The sequence below is a fragment of the Passer domesticus genome, chromosome 4 (assembly GCF_036417665.1).
Source record: "Passer domesticus isolate bPasDom1 chromosome 4, bPasDom1.hap1, whole genome shotgun sequence".
NCBI classification, from domain to species: Eukaryota; Metazoa; Chordata; class Aves; order Passeriformes; family Passeridae; genus Passer; species Passer domesticus.
In genome coordinates, this window is record NC_087477.1 from 56,392,206 (window position 1) to 56,413,684 (window position 21,479).

At 41.0% G+C, this 21,479-nt stretch overlaps 1 protein-coding gene across 5 annotated transcripts in view; it reads left to right on the top strand.

Moving 5' to 3' along the window:
* The window catches only part of DLC1 (DLC1 Rho GTPase activating protein), a 209,179-nt gene that overhangs the window by 169,794 nt on the left and 17,906 nt on the right, over nt 1–21,479 (top strand). For 4 of the 5 annotated variants that reach the window (XM_064418072.1, XM_064418073.1, XM_064418075.1 and 1 more), the window contains 2 exons: nt 14,056–14,127; nt 17,179–17,260. In XM_064418072.1, the coding sequence (XP_064274142.1) occupies nt 14,056–14,127; nt 17,179–17,260 (154 nt within the window). Of the gene's footprint in view, nt 1–1,693; nt 1,834–14,055; nt 14,128–17,178; nt 17,261–21,479 lie in introns of those variants that run through there. The other variant, XM_064418077.1, reaches the window with a different exon arrangement.

A 21,479-nucleotide genomic window follows, 5' to 3' on the forward strand; every position in this document is an offset into this window, starting at 1 on the left:
ATTGTGATAGAAATGCATTTGGGCCAGCACGTTTCCCTACATGTTCTTGGTAAATATTTTTTTTATTCCCCCTCCCCCAACCCCACCTTTTGAGGATATTTGTTGGAGAAATTTCTTCACTGTTTTTTTTTTTTTTCTTTTTCCTGCAATTCAGACTGAGAATCACACACAATATGCAACCAGTATATTTCATCTCATCAGGACTACACTGACACTTAATGTACCAACTGCATAAAATGAAAGACAATACATACAGAAAGCCAATTAGATTGGGATTACTTCGGCTGTTCAACAGCTGGGGCACAGCATATGTCTGTGTTCCCCATGGTAGAGTTAGGAATTAACATTTTACGTGCCTGACCTATCTAATAAACACATATCCTGACCTTACAAGAAACATTCAAAAATGAAGGTAAAAGCGGCTATGCCAAAAACTGCATGAGCCAGGTTAGATATGAAGAGATAATTGATTAAGCAGGTAACATATGTAAAGTTAAGCTCAAAGATATAGTGCATTTCCATCCTTTTCTGGGCTGTTAAAGTAAATTAATGATCTAGAGCTGTGTAGGGGTTTCCAGAAACAACACTATAATGGCCAATTGGCCACAGTTTGCAGCCTCTAGAAGGGGGAGATGTTTATTCTTCAGGAAATTGCCAGCTCAAGCATCTCACTATGTATACTTTATATCTGTATGCATAGTGCAGAAATGACAACTGAACATTAGAATAACACCAGTGAGGACAAAATATGATGTTGGTTTGGAAAAAAAATTAATCATAATCTTTGACAGGATCCAGATATTTTCAAATTTCCACAATACTTTCTTCCATGCTCATAGTTTGGCAGCTGCTCAAAAGTACCTGTTTTGTGCGTTTTACAGTCCTGAATGTGTCAACCAAGCAACAAGCATTCAAAAACTTTTGCAAAATACAAAGGGGGAATAAGTGGAAGGCATCAACTGCCAGACACAGAGCTATGAAGCCAGGCTTACTTCACTACCTCCAAGACTTGCCTATCACTGTTCTGATAGGTCCCCACAGGAAAAATGCTTGTTTTCCATCCAGGTTCAGACTGAGGCTTTGATGGTGCTCAAGAATTCTAAAATTTCACAGCAGCCTTCAGCATGCTGCCTGGAGAGGGAGGGACTGGCATGCCCTGGTCACGCTGCATGGCTTGCTTCTGGCTGAAGGCTGAGCATCCCCCATGCCTTGGGCTGCTCAGGCCATTCCAAACCTCTCCAGTCTGTAACACCAATGAGCCATGATGCCTTTTCAGTCAACTCTCTTCTCTGTGTTTCCTGGAAAAAGTACTGAGAGCTTTCCTGACTGCTTTGTATAAACCTGGCCACCGCAAGAGCTGACAGCCATTAAAAACCAAAGGAACAAAAGGCACAGAAGCCTTTATGTCGTCTTTGAGCGCATTACCTCTGGTTTGTGTCATTCCCCTGGAATCCCCAGACGTGCAGTGGAGGGACAGGGTAGAGAGGGGCGTGTGTGCGTGTGCGTGTTCGTGTGCGTGTTCGTGTGCGTGTTCGTGTGCGTGTGCAGGGCTGCGTGTGCGGTGTGTCCCGGTGTGTCCCCGCTCCCTGGCGCTCCGGGGCAGTGACCAGGCACGGCTGCCCGCTGCCGGGTGCCCGTGCTCGGGGGTCTCTCGGGGCCGGCGGGGCGGGGCGGGGCGGGGCCGGCGGGGCGGGCGCTGCTGCGGGCCCGGTGTCACTGGCGAGCCGCGGCCGCCGCGCAGGCAGGCGGGCGGGCAGGCAGGGACGCAGCCAGCCGGCCCCGCAGGCGGTCCCGCGGAGCCCCCGCGGCCGGCGGAGACCATGATCCTCACACGTAAGCTCGGGGGTCCCCTCCCGGCTCCTTTCGGGGGTGGCGGCTCTGTGGCGGGGGGCGCAGCTCGGAGCATCGCCGGGAAGTGCCGTGGGGCAGCGCGGGGGGCAGAGGGGGCCGGGATCCCGCTCGTGTTATCCGCAGCAGCCGGGGAGGCAGCGCTGGCGGGGCAGCGGCTGCCCCGTCCCGCGGCTCCTGGCCGCCCGCCCGCCCGTCCGTGTGCGCGGTGAGAAGCGTCGTCGGGGCGGCGGCAGCCCCAGATGAGACGGGAGCGCTGCGGGAGCCCGGCATTGCTGCTGTGTCCGGAGGCGCCCGCGGGGGCTGTGCTCGGAAGCGCGGCCCAAAGGGTTAACAGCGCAGGAGCTGAGGCGCGGGGGTACCGCGGGCGCGGAGCGCCGCTCGGGATGCGGCCGCTCCCTGGAGATCACCGTGGCGCATCTTTCTTTCTCGGTGGTTTGGTTTTGGTTGGGGTTTTTTTTTTTCCTTTTTTTCCTCCCTTTTTTTTATTTTTCTGTTTCCTTCCCCCCCCTATAATTTTCGTCTCTTTCTGTTTTGGGTGGCTTTTTTTTTCTTTTCTTTTTTCGGGAGTCCTTGCGAGACGGGAACCGTCGAGTTCCTTTTGAAGTTTTCCGTAATTAGCCCGATGGCCTCCAGGAGCCCGGTGGCTCCCCCCGTGCGGCGGTGGCCGGCCCCTGATGTCACCCCCGGCCGCTTTGATCCCGTTGGAGGAGCAGCACCTCCTGCCAGACGGGCTCACCCCTACCCCCCTCTTCCTTTTTCCCTTCCCGAGGAAAACAGAAAGCCGATGCCGTTTTCCAGTCGGTCAGTTTTACGTTCCGTGTCACCCTCCCTTTCTTTGCAAGCCACAGCGATGACTTAGTTCCACCGAAACTGTGAAGTTGTTGAGCGGTGTGTTGCCATTAACCTAATGAGCTCTGTTGCCAGTCAACGCGCTTACTATCGGTACAGCAGGTTTCTTTCGGGTTTTTTGTGCCCTCATATTCTCTTTGGGAAAATTTGAAGAAATAATTACATTTAAACAATGTATTTAGCTAAGTCAGAAGGTTCTGCCTGATGTGTCGTAGTACTTAACACACCTGATTTGAAAGACTGAGGAATGCAATTTTATCTTAGCCATCAATTATTTTCTTTTTTTTACAGGAATAAGTGTGATCTGTTTGAATTGCCCTGCCCTGATCAAGAAATTCCTGACAGCAGTTCAGTAACAATTCTCTGAGTCAGGTTATGTTTTAAGGCTATTTGTAGTGAACTTAAGGAAGATAATAGGCAGATTTCTTATGAGCCTCTGAGTATGAATCTGTCAACAGCTCAGTGCCAGACTGATTCAGCATCTGTCTGGCAAGCAGGCCATTGCTGGCTGACAGCACATGGAGTTGGTATTAGGTGTGTCTGTTGATTCCACAGCTGTAGCCTGCTATCATGTATCTATCAGGCATTATTACTGCGGTCTTCTAGGCATCCTGCTCTGCATCTCCAGTAGAAGCAACAAAAACAAAAAGGCTGAGATGGCCGGGAAGTGGGATGGATGTCCCTCAGATTAATGGGTTTGGGTTGCTACTTCAGTTTGCTGATGGGACCATAATTAGGACTGAGATTCTTTGATTATGGAATGCAGTATATGAAAGAGAATATGTAGATATTGTTTTGACAAGATTCTTTTCACCTACAAGTTCATAGAAATCAGAGCATTTGGAGCTATGAGGCCCCTAGGACTTCTTGATCCCATCTTCTTTTAAAATGCTTGGGTTGTTAATTGATACTTTTTTGATCAAAAGGAAGTGCCATTACATTGTTTTAAACACCATAAGGCTTCCTACATGTCATAAAATGTTATTTCTGAGTGGTGGTTAACAGCAAGATATCTGGTGGTTTTATTTGGTTTTATTTCTCAGTAGTGTAGATTCAGTCGGATTTTTAATTCTTGAGTTTGGGTCTTCCCAGCCACTTGTGCAGCTGCCCTTGCTGGGCCAGAGAGGAAGACTGATGCTACTCATGGAAACTTACAAATGCCCAGTGTATTTTGCCTCTGGCGGGGTGTAGAAAAAAGGTACTGTAGTTGTACTCATTCACTGATGTTGAATGTTTATATTGAGATTCCTAGAAAAAGGAGATGAGGTGGCTTGGTTTTACTTTTCTGGTTCTTCTGATTCATTATATTGTAGGCAGTGGTTTGTTTGAGGCATGTGAATTTATGAGTTCCACAAATATTTAGAGATGCAGTTGACACTATAAAGTTGGTTTTTTTCCTAGGCAAAATACCACAGTATGTTATGTTTGGGCTTCTTGAGAGATTTAGACTTCTCCAATTCTCCTCTGATGGGAGTTTTGCTACTGGCTTGAGCATAAACACAATGCACCCTCGGCTGGTTAAAAGGAGACAGAGGAAGAGAACTCATGTGCTTAACAGGATGGTCCTGTACAGTAAACAAGCACTTTTCATGCTTAACTATCCTTCCTAGCAACAGGAAGAAGGAAATGAGGCTATGCAAAAGGACCCTGACACATTTCAGACAATGCCAGACCCACCCTAGTATTCATACAGTATAGCTACAAGACTTGGGGAAATAAAAATAACTTCAGATGTTTCCCCTTCCTTCCTGTGCATGTTATAGAAATACAGCAATCAAATGATACGCAGTTCACAGAAAATTTGCTGGTTTGATCTCCACTAAATAAGGAGATGATGCCCTGTATAATTTATATTCTTTGCATATCATATTGTTCTGCTTGCAGTTTGAATCTTGGTCTTTCGAGGTAAATTAATTACAAAATTCTATATTCTCTATATTCTTAGGATGAATATTCTTTCAAATATTGTTGCGTATTTGTTTCCCTTGGGAAGGACTGTGGTAGGTGAGACAGGATCAGGAAAAAAATTATCTGCTCTCTCCTTATAAAGACAAAATAGGATGGCTCACTTGTTTCTTGTGGGGCATTTTTTAAAGTCTAAAGGATGCAGAGTTCCACAGATCTGGGTTTAAATATATTTATTTTATAGTTGTCTAAATTTTTCTATTCAAATGTAGTAGTCTATACTAAGAATGATTCCTGAGGAGATGCATGAAAGACATTTGCTGAAGCCAGTGGTGGACACAGTTTGACCTTCCCAGACCTATTCTTACTGAAGTTTCAGGATTATCAACAATACATGCCTCTCCGCCCTCCTCCCCAATCACATTTTTGCATTTTGGGGATGTTCTCTCTGTGACCTTGTGGACCCATAGAATTGGATGTTCTGCTGGCCACCCTTCCCTCTGTTCACCATGAGTTGTAAAAACAGATTTCCTGTGCACATAAGATACAAGAAACTTTCCAGTGTCAAGCTTCATTATCTACTTTAACTTTACTTCTTGCATCCATACAAAATGTGACCATTAGATCTTGTACTGAGAGAAACATTGTCAAGTATGCAGTATCACAGACAATACTGTAACTGTCTCTAATATCTAAAACCAGGACACTCATAGTAATATTTGCTTTGTCAAAATCCATGTTTACATCTTTAATTCTGCATCAGGGAAGAAGGATTTGTCTGTGATGCAATTAGCTTTATGCTGGGCTGTTCACTGCCACTGGTATTTTGTATCTAGTATTGTGTCATTCCCACAGGATGATACAGTATAGCTTGGGACTGGATCATCAATGAGGTTGCCTGTAAATGGTTATGATATAAGGGTAGTCATTCTTCCCTGCAATTCTTCCTACATGCATGTATAGTTTTGATGTTAAAGCTTAACAAGCTCAAAGAAGTAACTGTCTAGAAAATCTGTTTTCTTTTGTAGGAACCATTCAGCCAGTTCACATCAATTGTCATTGCTATTTCCTAGATCTGAGCAGGTAGCCCACATTTTGTGCCTTTTTTAGATGAAGTACCAGTCATTCTGGGCCTGCTCACCTTTCTGTGGAGCTGAATGAGCCTTTGAGCTGAGCTTTGCACACCAGGCTTGCAGACAGGGAGGGGGCAATTGGTGCTTTAGTGCTGGGCTTAGGACTAGCAACAGTTAATGTTTGCCCTTCAGTATGCTCTCAAAGGTCATGCTGACCAAGTAATTTCTGAGAGAAGAGAAGGTTAAAGTCATCTTCTATTTCCCACTCTTTGGAGGAGGATTTGGTTCTCACTCTGGAATCTGTCAACATGACCTCCATCAGAGGATTTGACTAAATGCTTTCTCTGCCCCAAATAATCCTCCTCCAAGACCACCCTGTGTTAAGCAGGCCAGATAAATAACCCACGTGCCCAATTATTTCTTGAGGGTTTTTTAAGTCACTTGACGTCTTGTTCCTCTTCAGCTGTGAACCTTCTTAAAAACAAGATGGGAGAAGACCATCTTTAACATATAAAAAGAGTTGTTATATGACAGGAAAACTACCACATCAAGCTATAGTTATCTGATTAATCAAAGTTAGTTTTTATCTTCAGATCACATTGGTTTTTAAATTTCTTTCTGAATTCTCCTGTATATGCTCAAAATGCAAAAAAACCCCAAACCTCCAAAACATCAACAAAACAAAATCCTATTTAGGAATAACTTGATAACTTGCAGTGTAAACCAGGAGTTGTGATGATTCTTTTGTGTCCTAGAACAGATGTTCTCAACGTCTTCAACAAGTTAGGAAGCAATGCAGTTAACCTTGGGCAGCTAGAAGCATATGTAATGCTGTGAAAATAAGCAGTGATTGCAGTCTGTTAGAGTGTATAGGGAAAGGGCTTGGCAGACACATGGCGAATATCCTTTATTTCAGTAGCCTTTTCTTAGATCCTGAAATGATGTTGGTTTGGTGCTTCTCAAAGCTAATCAGTTGTGCTTGGTCCTCCTGACAGAGAGAAGCATCTCTTGCCAGCCAGGGCATGCTCTGGAGGTGGTGGTTGTGCCCTCTCTGACCTCCTGCCATTCGGGCACTGTCTTTTCTTGTGCTCTGATGAAAACCTGGGTTTCTCCCCATGCTAAAAATAGTGAAACTGACCCCATTTATTCCTGCAAAGGTTTTGTTGGGTTTTAGAGACCCACGGATCCACACTGGGAAAATGCTAGTTAAGTCCTCTGAAATTTATGGAGGCTCCCATTGATTTTAACAAGTGTTGGCTCAATCAACAAATGTTTTTTCTCTTTTTATGTTTTGAGCTGAAAAAGTTCTGAAGTGATTTTGCTATGCTGAAGTCTGTGAAAAAGAGGTTCAAGTTAAATAATTAGATTTTGGTCCACAAAAGCAGTATTGTGCTTGCTGTGCTTGCTGTGCAAGAATATTACTGAGCAATTAAAAGTACTATATTCTGTAATTTGGTATAGTTGGGAGGGAGGTAAAGTACATACAGCCAACATACACATCTGTAGATATTTTGGAAAGCAGACAGGTTTTTTTTTAAATTTTTTTTTTTTTTTTTTTTTTTTAGATTTCATCAATAAGGAAATAAACAAACTTAAATCCTATCAGTGGAAGTAAGCCATTTGCTTTTTTCAAAAGTTCTGCTGACCAAAAAAAAGGGGGTGTTCAAACTTCCTGCTTTTTTTTTTCAGAGAAAACATCAATATATGATCTTAAACATCTGTTTCCTTACTTCTTCATCTGTTCCCACACAAATTCCAAACATACTCTGTTTCTTCTCCCAGTGTCCTGTGGTTTATACATAACATCAACTGCATAGTTACTGTCTTGCTTCAAGGCTCTGTAACTTGAAAAAGCCAGTCAGTCCCATGTTTAACCCAAAGCCAGCAGGAGACAACACAAAGAGAGTATTTTTTTAGTCGTCATCATATAGTTGTGGAATATCTGAGTAACATTTATCATGGTTTCTAGGGGTTTTATGACTAGGAAGCAGTATATGTGCTTGGTGTCATATATGGTTTGCCTTAAGTATTTGTGAGTCCCCCTCTCCCCATCCCTCTGAAACTTTATAATAAGGGGTATTTTCTTAAAATTGCACATACATCCATACTGGCTCAGATTGATTGCTGAGGCAGGCAGCAGTAAGTGGAGGTCACAGCATGTATCCTTTGACTGTAGAAGGTAAATTGAAGCACAGTGAAATAGAGGAGCACATCAAAAAAAGCAGCTGCAAATGCAAAATGTAACTTGCACTTTAAAGGTGAAAGGAGAAAAGTTACTCTCTTGGGAAGGTTGTTAGCTTTCACTTCAAAACCAGCAAGCTCATAATCAGTTCAAAAGCTGTGCTTTATATTCTCTTGATCTCACTGGTTCTTCTAGAAATGCATCCTTCATGGACTGAATGTGTCAGACTGTTGTTATTCTAGAACAGTTGTATATGATTAGATTGTTTTCCTAGAAGTAGAAGAAATTCCAAATGTGTTAGAAATTTGGCAAGAGCTTTTAATAATATTTTCAGAATGCTGTAGATTTTAGTGGTTGAACATTTATTGACAAACTTCCCAAGTTTGTGTTTGAGTGCATTATCCTTATAAAATGCTATTCTTCACTAATTGTATTTTTGCTTTCTTTAGCCCTTGCTATGTGCTGCTTTCTTGAAAGGTGTAGAGCACTAAGTTAATGATACTGCCTAAGGAATATTAAACTATATAAGTTTGAGAAAAAACAGACTTATGAGAAGGAATTTAATTATTTTCAAGCAACAGTCGCATATCTTCAAAGTGAAAACCATCTGAGGCCCTGGACACATAACAGGCTTACTCTTAGGAAGTCAGTCATACTGTCCCAACTTTAAAGGGCTGCAGGCATATGATATTACACAGAGCTGATTTATCATTTTCAGTGCCTGGACTGCTCATTTGTAGACAGCTGCCACAGTGCAGTTATTTCCCCGGTTTGTCTCAGATTTCACATCTGTGTTCATGTATCTATAGACTGAGTGGTTGGATAGTGTGATCAGGTCTAATGTTGGGACCACAATTCACATGTCAGGGATGCAATTCAAGCACTAGGAAAAATGATTGCATGTACTTGGACAGTGGAATTCTATCCAAAGAAGAGTATTTCTCACATATAGCACAGCTGGTCTTAAAAAAAATGGTCCTGAATGATCTCAAATTTCTTAATAGCTCAGGACAGTGTTTTTGAGTTGAACAAAAATTTTGCAAAGCACCAGAAGTTTCAGAGGGACGTAATGTGTAGGGAGAGGTAATTTCTGATATAGACAGAAAAAGAGCATGCCAGCCATTTGCAGCCATTAAACTGGACCATCAGTCCTGGATGGGAAATAATTCTTTGTGCTTTCTGTGCTCCATGTGCTCCTCTGTGCATTAGCAAACATGCAGACAGTTTATGGAGTTCTAGACATTAAAGTAAGGAGATAGTGTGTTCATCTCCAGCTTTCATGAAAATCTGGAATCATTCTCTGCACTGTATGGGTGAGCCTCTCCTGCAAGCTAATTCAGGATGATGATTTTGTATTCAATTTCTACAAGTTGGTTTTGGGGTTTTTTTCCTCTTCTGAAAGAAAAGTTAACTAGAATTTCTTACTTACTTACAACTAGAATTACTTACTTAAAAATTATGACCAAGATGCACTTAAGAAGCTCAAAAAAACCCCAGTTGTTATGTGTGACATTGAAGTGAACCTTCAGAAGTGAAGCCCATTTTTTTTCTTAAATTTGATTTTGACAGTGCTGATTTTGCCAGTCTCACAACAGATTTTTACAAGCTGGTCTCTTAACAGAGCCAAAAGGTGAGATGAGTAGAACTGGTGTGTGGAGGTGCTAATATGATTGTAAAGGTGCCTGAGTTGAGGCAAGAGGAAACCATCTGCTTGGAAAAACTGTTCATAAGATGTTTAGCACTTAGGTGAAAATTGAGTCAGTGCCTCACTGTACAAAGATACATCTGCTTTGCACCTTGTCCTGAAGACCCTGAAAGAGCAAGTGTTTAAATTGCGTGTTATTTCATGGAAGCCAAAAAGAAGTATGAAAGTAAATGTCTTAACTGGACTGCTGTGATGGTTTTTTCTGAAAGAATGTTATTGCAGCATCACTGTGTGGTTTTTCTTTTCTATGGAAGAGAAGGTGTCATTAAACAAAAGACTATAGACATCTTACAGTTCTCCCTTCTGCAACTGCACTTTCTAACAAGGTGTTAATTGAGATATTTTTACTCTGAAGCTCTAAACTTGCAAATTTACAAGGCCAGGAACCAAGATTAACCAAAGTTTAACAAAAAAGGAAGTTAGACTTTCCCATTTTCATTTACTACTCTGGGGAAGAATTGAGTTCCCCTAATCCCTCTGGAAGTGGGTAAATAAGGACTAATCATTCCTAGTCATACACAAAAGGAACTCCTACCCTTGATTTTAGCATGGAGGACTGCTTTGTAAAACAGACTAACAAATAAAGCTGTTTCCAATAAAAATTTCCTGTTTCCTCTTTAACACATTTGCCTGTTGTTTGCTTACACAACACCAAGAATAAAGACTTCATTGTACTTTTTGGGATTTTGGGCGATTTGGGTGGGGGTTTTTTAATTTGTTTTGGTTTACTTTCTAAGAGGTTTTTTGGGGGTTTTTTTTGTTTTTTTTTTTTTTTTTTTTTTTTTTTTGTTTTGTTTTGTTTGGTTGTTTTTTTTTTTTTTTTTGGTATCAGGACATTTAGAAATAATAGCACAATGTCTTTCTTGCCAGCAGTTTTTCGTACAAGAACCTCCTGCTGCTGGGGGAGGGCACAGGATGCACGTCTGAAAAGCTGCACATACATTTCTTGCTTGGAATGTATACTGAATGGTAGTTTATTGTAAAGGTTTTAGCTGGCAAGGATGTTTGATTCAGAAAGGAAGTGGCACTGCAGGGATGGAGTGGGAAGGAGAGAGTGAGACCAGTCCTTTGCCTGCAGCAGCTTATCAGTTCAGCTGCCAGGTCTTCATCAGAAATTGCTTTGCAAATTGTGGCTGAAGTAGGACTTTCCTAAAATAGGTTGGAAAGCAGTGTAGAGTTCCTCTGCAAGTTTCCTCTCCTCCCTGTGGCTATTAGCTGGCCCCAGCCAAGCAAATGCTGTGCTTGACAGTGAGTTCCTAGCTCAGATAATTATCTCCAACCTGTGTCCCCTGGGATACTGAACAAAGGCTATTGAATGCTCTGTCCCTTCTAAATGTTTTTAGAAGTAGCTGGAAAGTCTGATTTTGGAGACCTGTTCTTCTTTCTTGTGTCTCTTATTATCTTGATTGCCATTGATCAGGATGACAAGGACTTGCACATAAATATTCTCATGTCCACTTGGATATGAAACTGGCAGCTAGCAACCCAAGAGTTCCAGGGCTAATGCTGCTGAGCTGGACACTGGAATTTGGAAACTGTGGGAATGAGCTTCTTCCTGTAGGGTAGTTTAAATGATTTGGCCAGAACCTCAGGTTTAATCAGTGTGTATTATTCTCAAACACAGATTCCAGTTAAGCTGTGGTAATGAACTTTTTACCTAGACAAGCTCTCAGCTGTTTAAATTTGTTTCTCTTTTTGTGAGGAAGCTTGTTCAGTGTACTCAGCTTTCTGTGCAGCTTATTAAGTGTACCTTGGGCTGGATTCTCCCTCTCACTATATTTTGATCTGCCTGAATTTCACTCACATACACAATTTGGTTCATACTCTGGCTCATCAGTAGCCAACAAGGCTGATATAGGAAAGCTGGGATAAAAAATTGCCTTTCCCTTTGCCCGGTCACACCACATAGGAGTACAGTCTAGGAGGAATCCTGGGTTTGGCCAACCTGAGTTGAACAAAAGGAGCTACTCTTGCAGGTCCCACCTCCACTCTGTCACCAGTACCCACCATGTCTCTCTCTTAACCATACTGTGTGTGGGTGGAGATGAGATGGAGAGAGCCCTGCCCTCGGGGCACTCCCTGTCCCTGATTCAGGATGCTACTCCAAACCCTTCACCCTTCCAAGGGCTTGCAACAGGACTTGCAACCCTTTGCTCTTCCAGGACATGCAGCAAGACTTGGCAACTTGCCCTATGAAAATGGGGCAGCTATGGCTTGTAAACACTTAGCACTGTCTGGTACCCAACCCTAGGCATTTACATAGCCTAATCGATGGACAGGTGTTTTATTGTTCTCTGCAATTCTTGTGGACAGATAGGAAAAACTCAGGTGTTTCATTGCCTAAATGTCTTGGGGGATTCACAAAGGTATTTTGAAAGTATATATGCTCTGAAAATCCCAAAAGCATGTGACAACTGGGTGCCCATAAAATGTAACTTGGACATCCCTGACACATTTGCAGAAAAGATATGCAAAGCCTCTGTAGAGAATGGTGAAAAAAGTCCAGTGAATGCATATTCATAATTTTCTAGCTCTAGAAAGGTCATACACCCGGGGTGCTCAGCAAAGGACCTGTGAACAAATATTTAAACACATTGAAGAGTGCCTGTAGTAGTAAGGAATCTGACACTTTTTTCAACTGCACTGCAAGCATCTCCCTGCACTTTTTGCCAAATGCTTGTTATCTAGGATAATTCTTTTCTTGGATTTCAATCAAGTAAAATTCTCATTCAATCCAGACACTTCTGCAGAATGTGGCCTATAAGATACTGCATTTTATTTTAAGTAGTCTTAAAAATTAGTTGCAGATTTTTTGCTTTCCTACTTTAATTGCTTCTGAAATATTAATCTATCATCTTGTTTGTTCTTGATTTAGCCATACAAGTTTCAAATATATGGTTTTTTTTCTTTATTGAATTTCCCACACATTTCCTTAGCATACTGAAATTGAAATACTACTTTAAGCAAAACTTTGTAATAGTTTGCAATTGGAATTGAAGAATGCCTTTCTTAATCAGTAGCTAAGTCAATATGTCTGTACGTGCTTGTTCTCATGTGGTGCCATAACCCAAAGGTGAAGCAAACACAAGTTGCACAAATGCCTGCTTGTCCTGACTTCAACAGGAGTGGATTTTTAGGTGTTTATTTATCTGGAATGTTGTGTTCTGGCTCACCTTAACCCCTTGGTTTGGATATGTGTCTTAGCAAAGTAGTCTGGCAAAGCACAAATATTTTAACACTGTTGTAGCAATTTGGAAAATGAGAGTAGGGTTGCCATCGTTTTGGAGACGATAAGACGCCTGCCATTTAATCCAATTTTGTGTACCTATATCTCACTGGGAATATTTCTTAGCGCGACGAAATCTTGTGATATTTTACTTGTGTTGTGTTTGGCTTTTCAGTGCCCTGTATGCAGTAACCTGTATTTGTAGCAATTCTGAGCAGGCCCCTTTGTGCATGGTTTCTGCAGCAGGTAGCCATAGTATCCTCTCCAAGTAGGTGGCAAAATTGTGTACTGAGTTGTGCATAATGAAGCTTTTGTTTCCTGGTCCATCAGGAATAGTGAATATAATGAAAGCCAGACAAACTTTAATGCTTTCTGATTTCTCTTTGTTTGTTTGACCAGTTCTAAGCAGGGAGCTAAATTCCCAGTAACACTTTATTGAATTTTTTGAAGAACATAATTAGCCCAATCCATTTCTTCAACACTTGGAGAATACCCTAGGTACCTTTTCTATTTTTTCTCGTTTGAGCTAATAGGATAACATATTCTTTCTCTCTACTTGTATTAAGTAGCAGATGAATTTATATGTGATTTATTCACAGACTAATACTCCTTTCTTTCTATGTAACATATATCTTGTGTGAATAATTTCATTCTGTGGCATGCTGTTTTGGGCAGTGTGAGGGAAACCTTCCTGTAATACACCAAGTAACTCACAAATACCTTGTAGACTTCCAGTGACACTAGGTTCTTGTTGGGTCGTAAATATGTGCTTGAATAAGCTGCAGTACAGTGTGTCAGTTGTTCTTGGACTTGAGTCTGTCGGTACTATCTACAAGGTGTTAAAGTGCACAGTAATGCGAGCTCTGCAAGGAATTTCTGTCAAGACAAAGTAGTTGTGCCAAGAGGACCATCAGATTTGCTGAACAAACACTGCTCATGTTGATTGCAAATTGTTTTTTCTAGTGTTAAATACTGTACAAGATAATCCATAATTGCTGCAGTTTGCATTAGTGCCTGTTTCTCTTACTGTTGAAATGATGAGCTGTTGATAGAGACCAGCTGAGCGTTAGTGACTTTCCAGAATCTAAGATATGTTTGATAGTGAGAAGAAAAGCAAACTGGAATAAGCAAATGTGTCTCTCAGTTCAAAGTTTCAGGAAACCTTTGTGCTTATTTTGCAGTGGGGATAGCAGAAGTGGTGAAGAGGAAGTTTTTTCTCTGCAGGTCACTAATCAGGGGGTGATTTGTTTCTGTCCTCTTTCAGAAATCGAGGCCAAGGAAGCTTGTGACTGGCTGCGGGCTGCTGGGTTCCCACAGTATGCGCAGCTTTATGAAGGTAGGCACCTGAACTCAATCCTCTTCCAGCAACTTTTGGACGATAAGATGTAATATTCACCAGTAAATGATATTCAGTGGCACCACTGAAGTTCCAGTCCTTAAGATGACTTCTAGGGACTGGGCTGCTCTCTGCCACCCACCACACACATAGATGTACCAAACCCAATGAGACTCTGAACCATGCAGGAGTTGTTTCAAGTTTCTGTTTTAGTCTGAATCTTCTAAACATCATCATAGAACAAATGTAAAGGTTAGTGCTGCAGTGTGCTCCCTCTGGTTAAAACAGAAAGGAACATAGTCAGCCACTGCTACAAGCCCAGTCTTGGAAAAATACAAAAAGCTGTGTGCAGCTCCACTGGCCAGCTCTCCTAATGGAACAGTAGTAGGAAATTCTGCATGTGCATGGGTATGTCTGTATGTCTCATGATTCCCAAGTCCTGTATGTTTATTTGGAATGGTTTGGGTTCGAATTAGACACAGGCTTACTATGAAGGGAAAGAGAACATAGAAGCTGTGGTTGTGCAGATGCTTCTCAGAGGAGTGGCTGCCTCCTGCAGTCACTTGTCCTTCTCTGGGGTGCATTTGTGTGTCTGCTTTTACAAGGTTTTGCTCAATGAGAACTGTTTTCTTCATTGCCTCTCCAGTCTACTAGAAACCTGCAGGTTTGCATACAGTTCTTTCACTCTGATGAAGAGTAGCATATAGAAGTTTGTTTTAAAGTGTGACATGCTTTTTATATATCTATATTATTGTTCAGAATTTGCCCCCACACCACTCAAAATTATTTTCATTGCTGTGAAATGATTATGCACTCTTTACTGCCTTTTCATTTTTATGAAGCAAACTCCAGCTGCTGCTTGTAAGAACGAGCATAGAAAGTTCATTATTACAGTGAATAACTGCTGAAAATTACAGCAAATGCTGAGCTGACCTTCTTGAAAAATGATCTTGTTTAGCTTTGATTTGCAGCTGCATTTGCAATATGAGATGATAATAGCACTTTCAAAAGCTGCACTTGGCAAAACTTTTCTTTGCCTCTTCAGAAATTAAATTTCCTTTTATTTTTTTCTTTTTTCTTTCCTTTTTTTTCTGTGCTAAAGGAGATGCCAAGATTTTCTTGGGATATGGAGCTGGAAGTGTACTTGAGTCTTTGTTACAACTGACACAAAACTCTCAGCTGAATATGTGGTCTTGTGGGTTTCTTATAATACTGAGACATAAATCCCATAATAAATTACTTGCATTCAGAAAATGGGTCCTGTGTAGGACCATTGCCCTACCTAGAGATTCTAAACTTACATGAAATTTCTATTGCAACAGCATGTCCTGCCTAACATCAAAAGTACCACAGAGGTGAGAGAGAGGCAGTGGCAGCAAGGCCAGTCATACCCATTGAAAGAACAGCTGTCCTTACTGAAAAACAATATACCATTGTCCTTTGCAAGCCCCCCTGGCAGCAGCGACAACAAAGCCAGCAATAGCATAGATTAAGCATTAAAAAAAGGGTCTTATGCAGACTATCAGCTTCTTTCAAGTCACTTCTCTCACTTAAGTTCTCACACATTCTCTTGTGGACATTTTAAGATAGGACTTTCCGAGTGGAAAAACTTACATCAGCACTGCTGAAAAATGCGGGTTGGACGCGTTCACCCTCTTTACTTGCGCTTTCTACTTAAAACAGTGAAGGGAAGGCCTGTGAATCAGTGGGGTATAGTACAAGAGTTCTGAGAAGTTGCCTATGTGGAGTGTTCCCAGGCAGCATACATTTAATGTGGGAGATTAATCAGTGAACCTTTGCCATATGCTTTGCTAAAACTGCATTTTTCTGTAGAAAATACAGAATTTCTAGCATTTTGCAGAATATGTCATAATTTGTATTCCTGAGGCAGTTGTGGAAGCTGTGGATACCCTGTCCCTGAAAGTGTTCAAGGCAAGGTTGGGTGGGTCTTAGAAAAACCTGATCTAGTGGAAGGTGTCCCTCTACATAGCAGGGAGCTTGGAACTAGATGAACTTTAAGGTCCTTCCAATCCAAACCATTCTATGATGCTATGAAAATGAGGACATAGAATTAATTTCTGTTGTTATAGAAAATGAATTAATTTAATAAAATTCATAGAGTTCATTTTATGTTAGTATAGAAAATACCTTTCTATAAATTAATATCAGTCTTAATTCTTTTCCTCATTTCAGTTCATTCTTCTCAGTCTATAGAAATTTTAAAATTCATAGACAATTACTTGGATCAGGAAAATTGTGTCCAACTGCAGCAGTCTGCTCATAGATTGACCTTGTATTTCTGTGTGCCCTGAAGAACCAGCAGCTTTGGGTGGGAGTTTTAGCTGTGCAAGGAATGCCAGATCAGGACCTGTATGACAGTCAGGAATCTGTGGAGTACAGTAAATGATATATATGTGTTTGCTGCTTCAGAGCTGTAGTAAATTTTCAGCTCTCAGCCGAGATTGTTTCCTCCCCCTCACACTCCCAGTTGTTTACCTAAATAATCTGCTAAGAAAAGGAGGCAGCATGGTCTCCACGCAGCTTGGCTTGCTTTCATTTCAAGCCATATCTCATTAATGAAACAATGTCAAACTTAAATAGCTTGATTAACAGCTAAGGAGATTCAAGGCTTTTTTTTTTTCCTTTTTTCACAGAGTTTTGGCATTTACTGGCCTTTTTTCTTTAATGCGAGATATTAGTATTTTGATGGAGATTGCATATTTATTTTAAATAAAACTAGCGTGAATTAGTTTACACTTCTGATGTTTGATAGGGAAGCTTGCATTTGCCTTCTCCATCTCCCATTGTTCATCTCTGCTTTAATAATTTTTTCTTTGTTCTGTGTATGAACTCTCAGTTATCAAGGCTGCATGTCAAAAATTTGTAGATGAAAAGGAAGCACCTCTGGCATTTGAGGTGATAACACGTGTTTACCTAAGCGCCAGTCACTGGCATCTTGATGAGCTCAGCTGCAGGCAGCTGGTTGTTTGAAATAATGCATCACTGGGAGTAAGTCTCACTTTGATTTTTGATCTGTTTCTTTTCCTGCAGATCTCCTTTTTCCAATTGACATTGCTCTAGTCAAGAGAGAGCATGACTTTCTGGACAGAGATGCTATTGAGGCGTTATGCAGGTAGGTGAATAAAAATCACACTGCATTTTGAAACAAATCCCTTCCTATGTAATAGAAAGTACCTGGAAAAATCACCCAAAAAAAGCACACAAAAGTATTTGGTTTTCATTAAAATACTTTATTGGGTTAAGTAATGTTTGGGGATCTTATTTAAAAGAAAGTTGGGAGGAGAGTGGCAGGAATCTTTGTGAAAGGGATTTCAGAGGCATATTTTTTTCTTATACCTCTTTGTTTGCTTTCTTTCCTAATTCCCAAGTTAGGCATGTGAAAGCAGAACTGTGCTGGCTATAGCCATCAGCACGTACAACTGCAGCACCAATTCCCACACAGGAACTGGGTTTTGGAAGCAGTATCAGCAAAGCAATGCTGGTGCACTCCATCACTCTCCTTTCTTACCTTGGTGGACAGCTGTGTATACAAACACAATGCTGGGTGTATAAACAAAGTGCTCTATATGCAAACCCTCATGCTGGCCTCAGTGCATTGCCCTGTAACCTGGGTATGGCTGGAAGGGATAATGTAGGGGAATCTATTTGTTTATCACTACTCCAAAGACGGGTCTGCCCTCAGCCACACGCTCACATTAACTCATCTTTGTTGTTTTGTGGGCTCCTTCCACAAACCAGTTCAACTGGACTGGCTCTCCCCACAGAAAGGTCTTGATAGTCCTTTTCTGGGTTAGTAAATTAAATCAATCAAAAACCATAATGAAGTTCACAGTTGATGTGAAGAATGGGACAGGACCCCACAGCCAGCTGTAGGAGGAGAAGGGATAGGTAGAGAAAAAGAGGGAGCAAGACTTGCTGGCATGTGGCAGGGTGTTTTTTACAGAGCTACGACCTCAGCATCACCAGTTTGGTCATAAAAGCAGTCGCATGTCCCATCTGGCATCATCTAACATTAATCCATCCATCATTTACCTCCTCTAGTGTGAGTCCACAATCTTAAATGGCAAAAGAAAAAAAGCTTTAACTTCTCATATCTCCTATTACCTATAAATAAGTGCAGCTTTATGGCTCTGCCCTTCAGTATGGCAGCTTTCCAAACTGCCTACAAAATGAATGCTTTTGGATACTACATGCACGGTGTGTGGAACTCTGAATGTCAGTAATTCTAATGAATTACAAAACCCTTTTAAGAACAGCTTTAAGTTTATAGTGTTCTCATGCCATTGCTGCCATACTTGGAAGGGAAAGAGAGGGACTGGAATTTAAAGTTCTTCAGAAATATTTACAGGATTTTCAAACCAAGAAAACAGATTTGTTGTCCAGTCATTAGGAGGGGAAAAATCTCATTAATGTTAAATTCATGCAAGATGTGCCTTACTCAAATGTGGAACACCTATTCCATCGGTATTTAAATATGATGCATTGGTCTGCTTATTTGTGTGCTCTGGAACTTGTGAAGTCATTGAACAGAAAGTACAGCAATGCAAATAAATGCTGATTCTCTGAAGCATGGTCTTCCCTCGCCAGGAAAACAGAATACAGTCAGGCCAGCAGATTTTGCTTTTGGTGCTCTCTTCCAAGAATACTTTTTAACCTGGGATTAATTAATTGTGCAGGGGAAAAAACATATTGGATTGTTTCTCATTGATGAAAATAGCAACATGCACTTTGTATCGCTACAAGACAAAGATTTTAAAGGTTGAACTGTATCATTCTGAAGCCTGTGGCTTATGCATCAGATTTATCTTTTACAAAATAACTTTAAAACTGACACTGAAGTATATCCAGAATCATTCAGATCCCACCTCAAAATAAAATTGAAGTAATTCAGTTAGCCATCTCAGATGTCTCACTTTGGCCTTTTACCGTGTGTGTTAACCAAAAGCAGTACATTGTCACAACATTTCCACCTTTCAATTTTTTTTTCCACACCTCTGTGTTTAATTTTTCAAAGCTCATTAAAAACTGTGGAGAAGCACAGAGTTTGGAATGCTGCCTTCCTGCCTGCAGTCTGAGTTTATTTTGACTCATGCCACAGTGTGTAAACAGTAAAGGGGTTTACTCAGTAAAGGCTTTGAGCAGTTTCACAACCCTAAGTCTATTGCTGTTTCTTGATTGAAAATCAGAATACTTTGGGAGTTATTTGCACTTTCAGCACAGAGCTAAGTGAACATTGTACATAGTGGATGGTAACAAAATAGTAAGAGGTCTGTGCTGAGAATCTGCTTTTCTGTGTAACAGCCAGTATTTCCCAGAAGTTCTAATTACCTTGTTGTGATAACTTACGTGAAAGAATTGTTTTAAAAAGACTGTAAAAATGGTGGGGCAGGGATTTCTTTTTTAAGTTTGAAGCATTTTAAATGATAGCTTACATCTGAACAGTATTGTTAACTATTATTTAATAATCTTGCTAATGTAAGCAGGAAAATTAAGTGACCTTTAACCCACCCCATTATGTTTTTAAAGGAAAATTTTCAAGTGAAAAGTGGGTTGAGACTTGTACTACAGAGATAGCATATGACACTCAGTAAGAGATGGTTAAGAATTGCCATTTAGTGATCTTACCATGAAACGTAGGATTAAAAATGTAAGAGTGATGACCGTATTTTAATTTTCTTGGATGCTTTCTTTAGTGACTGTGTAGACCAATGCTGGCCTTGGTTTCATAAAACTTCATGATTAATGACTGTGAATTTATCTCCAGTGGATAACTGGATGCATCATGTGCTGATGAAACCAAGTACTGAAACATGCTTATCCTAGAGGTTGTTGCTAAGTACAAAATACATAGCAAGCAACGATGGAAATCCTTTTAAATCTCCTTATGCATGGCTAGGAATCTGTTTCACTATATATGCAAGAGGTTTATTAAATCTTTTATCATCAGGACTTCTCATCCAAGAAAGTGGTTGTAATGTATTCACTGTTTGTATCATTTGGTCTGTGGAGAGCTGGTCTCCACATGCAGACGAAGCCCAGGAGCCAGAGTAGAGGCAGTCCTCTGAGACAAGAAGGTTCTTGTATGACAGTTAGTTACACGTATAATGGAACTGGACTTTGCTGTGTCAGTGGAATTATGAGTTTAAGTCCATCAAGAGAATATTTTAAACTTTAAAGCTAGAACACACAGTTCCTCAAATTCAAAATTGTAATTTAAAATACTTAAATCCAATATTCTGCTTTGCTGCTACTTTATTTGGGTGCATGGGGTGAGAACTTCTGTTAATGAGAACATAATTAATTACCTGGTGTTATACCAAACATAGAATGACTAGTACCTAGTTTAAAAAACACGTCATAAACCCACATAGTGAGTTTTTCATAGTGAGTGTCTTGTTCAGGCTGCCTCTCTTAAAAGAAGTTCAGGCTAAACTAGTTTGGCCATTTCTGAGAAGACTACTAAAAATGCTTCATTTGCTTATTTCTGGGAGAAGCTCCAGTGCCCCATGCTTTGGGTGCAGCAGGTTCAGGCTGCATAATGGCCACTCAGGGCTGATATGGGCTGACTTGGGGTCTAGGATGGAAAGGCAGGTCCTGCTGCCTTGATCACCCTCAAGAGGAAGGGATTTGCAGAGTTGGGGTGAAAGAGAATGAGAACCGAGGTAGGAGTCCATGAGAGTGAGGAAAAGTCATGTCTTGGAGACAGAATGCTCCATGGGAGTAAGATAACATCTGGATGTGAAGATGTATAGAGAGGGCTGACTCAAAGACATTTCTCTAAATGATGGGAAAGAATATTATCTAGTCATCCAGACAGTCTTCTAGAGAGTGGCCAGGGTAGGAGACATAGTCAGAATGGAGCCTGAGCCAGCCAGGCTGTAACTGCTGTCTGCAGCAATCCTACCCCGTCCCTCTGTCTCCCATCTGGTCTTCAGGAAGGTGTCACTGAGACAGGTTTGGGCAGAAAAAGACAGACCTAAAGAATGAGGAGGTCTGCTGACTGTCAGTAAGTAAACTTATACCTGGGAGTGGAGTTAACAAAGGGGAAGGTCCAGACCCAGAAGAGAAAACTGTGGTTTATTAACTGGCATCAATTTGATGAGATCTGTAGAAAATGGATATGTGCTTATAGGCTTAAAAAGTATTGCAAAGCGTATGTGAAGGTTAATGACAGTTGTATAGGTAAATCTCATCCTGACAAACCAAACTGTCAGCTTAGATTTTAAGACACACTAATGTGTTTGGAAGGCAATTTTGCATATTGTACTGTATTTTCAGTGGTATGTAGTTCGAGGACCTTGGCACTCCTGAATTTGAGCAGAAGTTGAAGC